The following is an 8636-nucleotide window of genomic DNA, read 5'->3' on the forward strand; positions in this document are numbered from 1 at the left end:
ATTAACTACAAACTTGTCTGCCGGGTTAGTGTTCCCAGGGACCGTGTAGCTTAGATGTGCAGCTTTTGACTTGCTCTGATCCTCCCCAAGCAGCTTCCATTGGCTTAGGAAAGCCTGTCTCTGTCTCTGTCTCGTCTTTCTATCTTTGTCTCTCTCTCTCCTTCCCTCCTTCTGTCCCTCTCTGTCTCTCTCCCTCCCTCCTCCTTCCCTCCCTCCCTCTTCGCCCCCCCCCCCGGAAGGCTCTGCGGACCCCCTTGAGCTGGAGCGAAGGGAAAGGGCTCCGAGTAGGGCAGCCTGGCTGCCTGCCTCGGGAGACCAAACGTGCAAGTGCATGCCTGCACCCCGTCCGCTTCTGTAAACACCGCGGAGGAAATGCCTGTCAGAGGAAATCCTGTTCCAGGTTTTCGAGCAGTCCCCGTGATGGACACATGATATCATTGGAGGCGGGCCTCGGCACGGAGGTGGAGGTGGAGGCTGAGCGCTGAAATGCGGCTTCGGGGCGTGCGGGGCTGGCTTCTCCGAGGCGGGCGGTCGCAGGCGGCCGGGCGGGGAGGCAGGGCGCGCGCCGCGGTTCCAGCCCGGCTCCCGGAGTGGCCAGGCGGCAAAGGTGCGTGTCTGGAAAGCCCTTTCCAGTCTTGGCATTAGGTAGGAGCCGTTTCCTTGCTCCGCTTCCCGGGGCGCCGCCGGGGAGGGGGAGCGCACGGGTGAGAGGGGCTGGCTGGCCTCGGTGGAGGAGGGCAGCGCTGGCTCTCCGCGCCCGCGTCCCCGCCAGCCTCCCGCGTGGGAGCGGCCGGGACGGACTTCCACCCTCTGCCCCCCCCCCCACCCCCCCCAGGTGCTGGGGCCGTGTGTGTGGGGGAGCCTCCAGGTCCGCCCGGGCTCTGGGCATGAATTCCAGGGCGCGGACCCCCTTCCCCCCTTTCACCCACTCAGTGTGTGTGCGTGTGCGCGTGTGTGAGTGTGTGTGTGTGTGAGTGTGTGCGTGTGCGTGTGCGTGTTGGGGAAGGGGCTGGAGAAGGGTCCCCGGGACCTCCCTTTGCAGTCCCTGCTGCCGGATCGGGCGGGGGGCGCGGGGGGCGCTGGCTCCTGGGTGAGTGGGCTAGCTGACATGCATGCCTACGGGGCTGCTGTCAATCACCGGGAGAGCATCAGCACGCACATGGCAGGCAGGCAGGCTGACTGGCTGCCTAGCTGGGGGCAGAGGGAACGGGAGAGGGAGCCTCGGCCCCGGCCTCTGTCCTGCGCCGCCCGCCCGGAGAACCACTCATTTTACTAAATGGGCGCTCTCTCGCCGCTCTTCCCCGCAGCAAAGCAGGTTCTGGACCTGGAACGCCGAGCGAGCAGGCTGAAGGGGCGCCCGCTGCCCGCTCCGTGGGCCTGAGCTGAGCCGAGCGAGGTGAGGCGCTGGCACGTTGTGCCCACCCCAGAAGAACCGTTGCGGGGTGAATGAGGCGCCGTGACAGCATCCTAGCCTGGTGAAGAGGAGACAGAAAGATCCCCCGGCGCGGTCCATCCTGACACTGAGACGTCGTGGGGCTCTGCGAAATCCCACCCCTTCCCCGCCAAAAAAAAAGGTGTGGGAGGAGAACACCCCCCAAACCCAAATCCACCAGGACTCTGGAGAACTTGCAGAAAGGGACGGCAGGCAGATCCCTAGCTGGACCCCTCCGCTGCAAATCTGATCCCCTTCGGCTGGCCAGCTGCTCTCGGCTCCTGTTGGCATCAGTGGCTGACCGCCGGACAACGCCGCTTTGAGATCCACTCGCTGCATCCAGGGCTGAAGACTGTTTGCTCGTTCTTCCCTCCACCCCGCCCTATGTTGGTATTCTCAGCATCGGAGCAGGGGACATTTGAAGGCTGAGGAAGCTTTCGGTCAGAACTGCTTTTAGATCCAAGGATATTGCTTTTTGTTTCTGCCCCCTTGTTTTAATCCTTCCCTTCTCATCGCCCTCTTCCCTCCTCTTTTTCTTCCCCCCTCCCTCCTAGCTTTTTGGGAGACCCTTGCAAACCCGGGGGAGCACGCTACCTGCGGAATCCTTGCCGGACGCAAGTATTCTTGCTCATGGCGAGCCCACTCTGGTGAGAGGCGCAGAGCCGGGCTGCTTCAGAGAACTGCGAGCAAGAATTCTGTCCTGCAGCCAAAAGGGGGCCGGGGGAAAGGCTCCTTCCCGCAGCCGCAGCAGGAGGAGGAGGAGGCGGAAAGAGGAGGGAGGGGGAGGCCTTGGGCTCGCTAACCCTCGCCTCGCCTTAGTTCGCCTTGGAGGGGATGCCGACCGCAAGCCCTGGCCGCGCCGTTTAATGCTCCGCGCGGGCCCTCCGACGCGCAGTGGGTCTTACGTGGAGCGGGGTTGGACGCGTTGGCCCCCGGTGACTGCTCCGACATCGGTAGGTGGGCTTCTCGGGGGATCGCCTGGTCCTACTCTGCTTTCGGCGGGGTGGGGGTGAGGGGGAGGAACACGGGCGCACCTGAGCTGGGCTTCTCTTGGCGGTTTGGAGACGAGTGGTCACACGTGGAGAGAGAAGACGGTGCACGTTCAGGAAGGGGGGCTGCTCCCCCAGCAGGTGCAGCCCACTCACTCCCAGCCTCGGGAACAAGTCCGGCAGCCCGGCCTTGGCACCTGCGCAGGTGTGGGGCCACCTCACCTTGACTTTCAGCCTTGGGTTCCCAGCCCTAGGGACGAGGCGGGGGCGGGAGGAAGATTGCTGGACAGCAAACCACTCCATTGCTGGTGTGGAGGGAGGGGGTGGGAAGGGGAAGGAAGGAGAGGTCTGGGAGTGGGGGCGCCCTGGAAAAGCAGCTTAGCCCCAAAGTGCGCGGACTAGTTTCCTTCTTTCCAAAATGAGTGCACTGGGACAGATCATCCTTCTTAGCTGCCCAGGATCTCAAAGGGCTGCCCCCTTGCCCCCCAGCCCCTGCCAGAGGAGAAGGGAAAAGTCCCAGGTCTGTCTCCCTGAAGGCAATGGAGTGACTGCACTGTGCCCCTGCCTGGAATCCTCATTCCAGCCTGTCCGAGCCCCACAGTCTCCTCTATGGGCCCTTGGTTCGGTTCGGTGTTGGATGTGTCCGTAAAGGTAGGGCGTGGGGGATGGGGTGGGGAGTGCAGCTGGTCTGTCTGGCAAGATCACCCCTCTGGAGACCCTTAGGAGGGAGCCCTCCTTTGGGAGGAGATTCCCTTTCCGATCTGAGAAAGAGGAGAGAGGTGAAAACAGTGTGTGGGTGCCCGCGTGGGTGCCTGGGGCCTACGTGTGTGCGTGTGTGCGCATGCATTTGTGCGTGTATAGAGCGAGCTCAGCGCAGCCTACCCCAGCACAGCGCACGGCGGTAATAAGATCTGTACCTAAGCTGCAGTCTGGGACCTCCCCCCCTCCCCGCCCCCCTTTCCTTTGCTAGGGCTGTACTTGTTGAAGTGGGAAGAGAAGGGTGGAGGAAGGTGCGGCCACTTTAAGAACTGGCACGCCTGCCAGACTGAGGCAATGCCTCTTCTCCTTGCAAAAGAGAGAAAACTGATTTTCATTCATAACTCTTTTCTCTTCCTGCCTCTCTTCATTTCTCCTGTTTTGTCCCAGCTGTGCGCCCAGAAGGTGCAGGGCTCCCCTCCCCGATACCCTTCCCGTGCTGCTGCTGCTGCTGCTGGGATAACTTTGCAGTCCCCAGACCCAACTGATGCTTGCACTCATTCCCCTTTCTTGGAGTCAAGTCAACTTCCTTCAAATGAAGCCCCCAGAAGTGTCTGAATCTATGTGTATCCCTGGGCTTGCTTTTGTGCACATACTCACCCAGGCCTTTAAATATCTACCTGGAAAAAAAAAATTCAAGACCAGCTTTGCTTGCCTCTATAGTTTGGTTGGTACTGGTAGGAAGCCTTGCTGGGATGGTACTAAAATTATCCTGGAAGATCCAGAGGGCATCCACCCCCCCACGTGCTGGAATTGCCTGAAGATTTTATTCCTCCTTTTACCTCCTAGGAAATAATCAGGAAAGGGAAAGAGCTCACTCACACATTGCTTGAAAATTGTCCTTCCCACAGATTCATTTGGCCCTTTTTGTGTACTGTTGTTTTTTTTTTTTAAATCTAGACATTTTGCCTGTCTCCATAAGCTAATGCCTTTTAAAAATGGGATCTAAGGTGGTACCTTGATAAAGCAGTGAGATACTGGGACCTACCCTCTCTTCCATCCTCCAATTTCTATTCCCTTGTTTTCTTTCTCATTTTATGGACTTCACATTTTGGCTCCTTTGTACTTGCAAAGCCTTTAGAAAAAGTGGAGGAGTCACTCGAAATATTTTTAAATGGCCCTTAAGGACTCTAGAGCTAAAATGCAGCAGGTTATGAATCTGTCCTCCATGTGTGCACAGAAGTTGTTTTAAGAGGGCGGGGGAAACTTTGGCCCATCGGAGGCCTTGAATTTCCAGGCAGGAGAATGAGTGTAGGCGAGCTCCGGTGAGTTAATGTGACATTTACTCTCATGGACATTTAGTAATAACTCAAATACGCTTCCTGTTACGCCTTTCCTTCTGAGTGTCTCCTCAAGCTTTATTCCCCTCTCCTGTGACCCTGGCTCCCTGCCTAGTGTCTTTCTTTGCTCTGCCCCTGACCCCTCGGGAATTGGGATAAGGTTAGTGGTATCCTTGGGGATGATGAACTTCTTTCCAAAGAGTTTCACACTGATCTGCAAAAGGAAATGGAGTGAATTCTGTGACTTGTGTGCCAAACAAATTATAAAATAGAATTCTTTTGCCAAGAATCAGAGAGCAAATGTTTGGTTGTCTGTCCCCCAGGGATGGCAGGGTGCTTGTTTTCTTCCTTCTGTGGTTCTAAGCGGGCAGCCTGGTAGATGCAAGCTCAAGGTGCCTGTCCCTTATTATTTTTCTATGTTTGGAAACATAGAAATAAATGAAACAGGCAGGAGTTTTCCAGAATGACTTGAAGGCCTTTCCAAACATTTGTTTTTTATTCAAAAAGCATCCCCTCTCAAAGACTTGTATTTGTGCTTTTTAAAAGACCCTTTCCCAAGAAAGACTTGATTACAGAAGAACTGAGCTGAGTTTCACAGAATTGTGCACTGGATTATTTTGAGAGAACTATTGAACACCATGCCATGCTTTGCATCTGGCTGCTTAATTTCATAATTGGGAGGCATTCCACTGCAAAATGTCCTCTTGTTTTTGAATGTTGTCTTTTTAGTTTGGGACCTTTTCCGGGGCTCTAGAATGACATGCATTCATTTTAAGTAGTCCAGGGACCAGGGGAAGAGTTGCCCAGAAAGGGAAGGCGTGGGCGCCGTCAGTAGAGGGAAATGCCCACGGTCACAGTCATTGACTTTCATTTCATGTATAATTTCTTGACGTCATGAATCCAGTGCTCCTAAAAAGCAAAACCGAACAACAACCAAACAATCTCCATGTATAAGTGTAAAAATCTTACCCTTGCTGTAGACAGCTAACTAGTAGGGGTGTACAGGGTATCCCGAAAGTCTTAGTGAAGTTTTACACTCTAATAAGTTGAAATGGCACGAAGGACTTTTGGAACACCCTGCATTTGTATCGTCCCCTTAAATCTGCCTGTTCTAACTTCTCTGGCCTGCAAAGGGTCACATTGGGATTGCTTCCCTTCTCCTTCAAAAGTAGAGCACAAGTCTAGTTTTTGATGGCGTAGGGGCTCCTGCCTCCTTGCCTGCCCTGTGATGTTGTGCCCAGACTCTCCTGAAGTTGGACTGTGGCCAGGACCCCTGCTGTGGGAGAACATTGCCAGGTGGTTCAGACAGCTGGCAACTTGTCAGGATCTTCTCCCTCCCCAAAAAGTTTCCTGTCATTTACTTTTGCTCCTTTTTTTTTTTTTTTCCTTTTCACCCTTGATCTCCTTTTAGGATTTCAGATGCATGCCAGGTTTCCAGTGAATGCCAGAAGTCCAGCTCACTCCTCATGGATCCTCCAAATCCACATGGAAGTGGTGGGTCATTTGTGGTGATCCAGCAGCCTTCCCTGGATGGCCGGCCGAGGTTGGACCACGAGAGGGAGAGCCAGACCACCACCATCTTGTCCCTGGACCAGATCAAGGCCATCAGAGGCAACAATGAATACACCGAAGGGCCATCTGTACTCAAAAAGCCTGGCCCCAGGCTAGCGCCCAGACCAGAGAAACATGAGAGGACTCATGAAATCATACCCCTTAACGCGAATAACAATTCTGAGCACCAACCCCCAGGCCACGTGGGGTTACCCACTAACTCCAGGGTTCCTGTTCTGAACAGGTCCACCAGTACAGGGAGTGCGGCCAGCTCTGGCAGCAACAGCAGCGTGTCCTCAGAGCAGGGCCTGCTGGGAAGATCCCCTCCATCCCGACCAGCTCCAGGCTGGCAGGCGGAAAGGGCCATCCGGTCCCAGCCGGAGCGGGCCTCCTTCGTCACAGAGGACCTGAAAGTTTCCTTGAAAGAGGAAGCCTCGACCCAGCACAAGTTCATCTGTGAACGGTGTGGGAAGTGTAAGTGCGAAGAGTGCACAGCCCCCAGGGCCCTGCCCTCCTGCCTGGCTTGTGATCGTCAGTGCCTGTGTTCCGCTGAGAGCATGGTGGAGTATAGCACCTGCATGTGCCTGGTCAAGGGCCTCTTCTACCATTGCTCCAACGACGACGAGGGGGACTCGTACGCGGACCATCCCTGCTCATGTTCCCAGGCCCATTGCTGCTCTCGGTACCTGTGCATGGGGACCATGGCCCTGTTCCTGCCTTGTTTACTGTGTTACCCCCCAGCCGAGGGGTGTCTGAAGCTCTGCCGGGGCTGTTATGACCGGTTCACACGACCGGGCTGCCGATGTAAGAACTCCAACACTGTCTATTGTAAGCTGGAGAGCTGCCCCTCTCGGGCTCAGGGCAAACCCTCATGATGAGGGGAGGTGAACTCGACCTTGGGATTGTCTCCACTTTCAGGTTGTGACTGTGGGCTTGTTTTTCTCTCGGCTCCCTTTCCCCTTCGTTCCTCCCTTCTCCTCCCCGGGTCCCACCTTCTCTTTCCCCTGCTGCTGGATTTCGCTCCTGGATTTCCTCCCTCTCCTTCCTGTGGATGATCTTCGGATGGTGACCTTGCACCTGGCTCCCACCTTGGACAAGAGCCTCAGGGCTGATCTGCCTCTTGTGTTCCTCGAATGAACTTCTGAAGTCATCCTTATTCTCTGCAGTATTTTGGGGGTGTGTGTGTGTGTGTGTGTGTGTGTATTTCCTTGTGGTGGAGTGCTAAAAGAATAATCCATTTAATTTCTGGAGTAAGCTAGGGAGTGAATGGAGTTCCCCTTAGAAATTTTTTTAATGGAGTTTGAATCTTCCCTTGAGGGTATAGACTTGTCTTCATGGTGCATAAAGTTTCTTTTCCACCTCTCTTCCCTTACCCCACCCTTCTTGCTTCTATCCTCTTTTCTTCTCCTTCCTCCCCTCCAACCACCAGTTTTGGCATTGGCTCATTCCAGGGAATTGCCAAGCATGTCCTTCCCCCTCCTTCCCCACCCCCCAATTTCTGATTTTCTTGACAATATAAGTATTCTCCTTGGAGTCCTGTTAGCTGATCATGGCCCCCTCCCCCACCTATTAAATCTCTTCAACCCTTTCCTGCTTCCCCCTCCTCATTGTCTCCTCCCTCTTTCAGTGTCTGCTGTCATTGAGGCCACTTTGATCGCTAACCTGGGTGGTATTTGTATATCTGAGTTGTTTTCTGGGGCCCCTGACTCAAGTCATCTGAAACATGCCTGACTCCTTTCTCTGCACCCTTCCCATTCCCAATCCCCACCTTAGAGCTTCAGGCCCATCTGCAGAGAAGCAGACCGATTCCGACCTGACCCAGGCCAGCATTGCCTTAGCCACACGTTGTGGCCATGTCTTGTATATTGTATGTATAAATCACAAAGTTGAATTCTGCCTATTTTTAAGACAAAAGTCTGTTAAACTTTTTTATTGTAAAGAATATTTATTATGTGAATCTCTATTATTTTATGATATTTATTGCAAAGGACTGTCGAAATGTACTCATGTCTGAATATAACAAAAACAGCAGTACCTAACGAAAACTAAGGGTGATGCAAAGAAAAGTACCTATGTTAACTATAATGCAGAAAATATATTAATTAATGAAAGGGACTCTTCATTTCTTTATTGAGCAGCCTGTGTGGTTAATGATGATTTTGCCAAAGTTCAAACTATTGGTTTCATGCCTGACCCAATCTTTACTCCACTTTGCCCGTGTGGAATTCACCGATAGTGACAAACTGGGACACAGGTACCTCAGATTACATATTGGCTATTGCATGAAAGTGTTTAAATCCAGATTTTGCAAATCGAATGATATCTCAAATACTTGCTATTTAAAGCAACCCCCTTATTAAGTGATTTATTTTTCATTATCATTTTTATTATTTTTGTAAATTAAAGATTCCTGGTAATTGAATAGTCACTAAGTACTTTAGCTATGTGGTAAATTTTAAGGGGGGGAGAAGAATTGTTTTATAGACTCAAAACTATAGCGGTCTAGCCCAGTTACCTCATTAGATGACGAAATGGAAGCACAGAAAGCCTCTGACTTCCCCAAGATCCCTCAGATTGTAAGTTGCAGAGCCACCATTTGAACTGAGGTCACTTACCTCAAAGTCCAGT

At 53.2% G+C, this 8636-nt stretch overlaps 1 protein-coding gene across 3 annotated transcripts; it reads left to right on the forward strand.

Annotated features, from left to right (window-relative positions):
• The first annotated feature begins 552 nt into the window (after window positions 1-552).
• Window positions 553-8142, forward strand: SPRY1 (sprouty RTK signaling antagonist 1). 3 transcript variants are annotated; one of them, XM_027853716.1, is made up of 3 exons: window positions 553-645; window positions 1308-2385; window positions 5869-8142. In XM_027853716.1, exon 3 carries the CDS (start codon window positions 5924-5926, stop codon window positions 6881-6883), a length of 960 nt encoding a protein of 319 aa, XP_027709517.1. In that variant the 5' UTR covers window positions 553-645; window positions 1308-2385; window positions 5869-5923; the 3' UTR covers window positions 6884-8142. The 3 variants fall into 3 exon arrangements, with proteins under 3 accessions (XP_027709517.1, XP_027709518.1, XP_027709519.1); XM_027853717.1 differs by having other exon boundaries at window positions 563-607; XM_027853718.1 differs by lacking the exons at window positions 553-645; window positions 1308-2385 and adding an exon at window positions 2830-3072.
• The last annotated feature ends 494 nt before the right edge of the window (window positions 8143-8636 follow it).

Source organism: Vombatus ursinus, unplaced genomic scaffold, assembly GCF_900497805.2.
Source record: "Vombatus ursinus unplaced genomic scaffold, bare-nosed wombat genome assembly UNPS02010193.1, whole genome shotgun sequence".
In the NCBI taxonomy this organism is placed as follows: Eukaryota; Metazoa; Chordata; class Mammalia; order Diprotodontia; family Vombatidae; genus Vombatus; species Vombatus ursinus.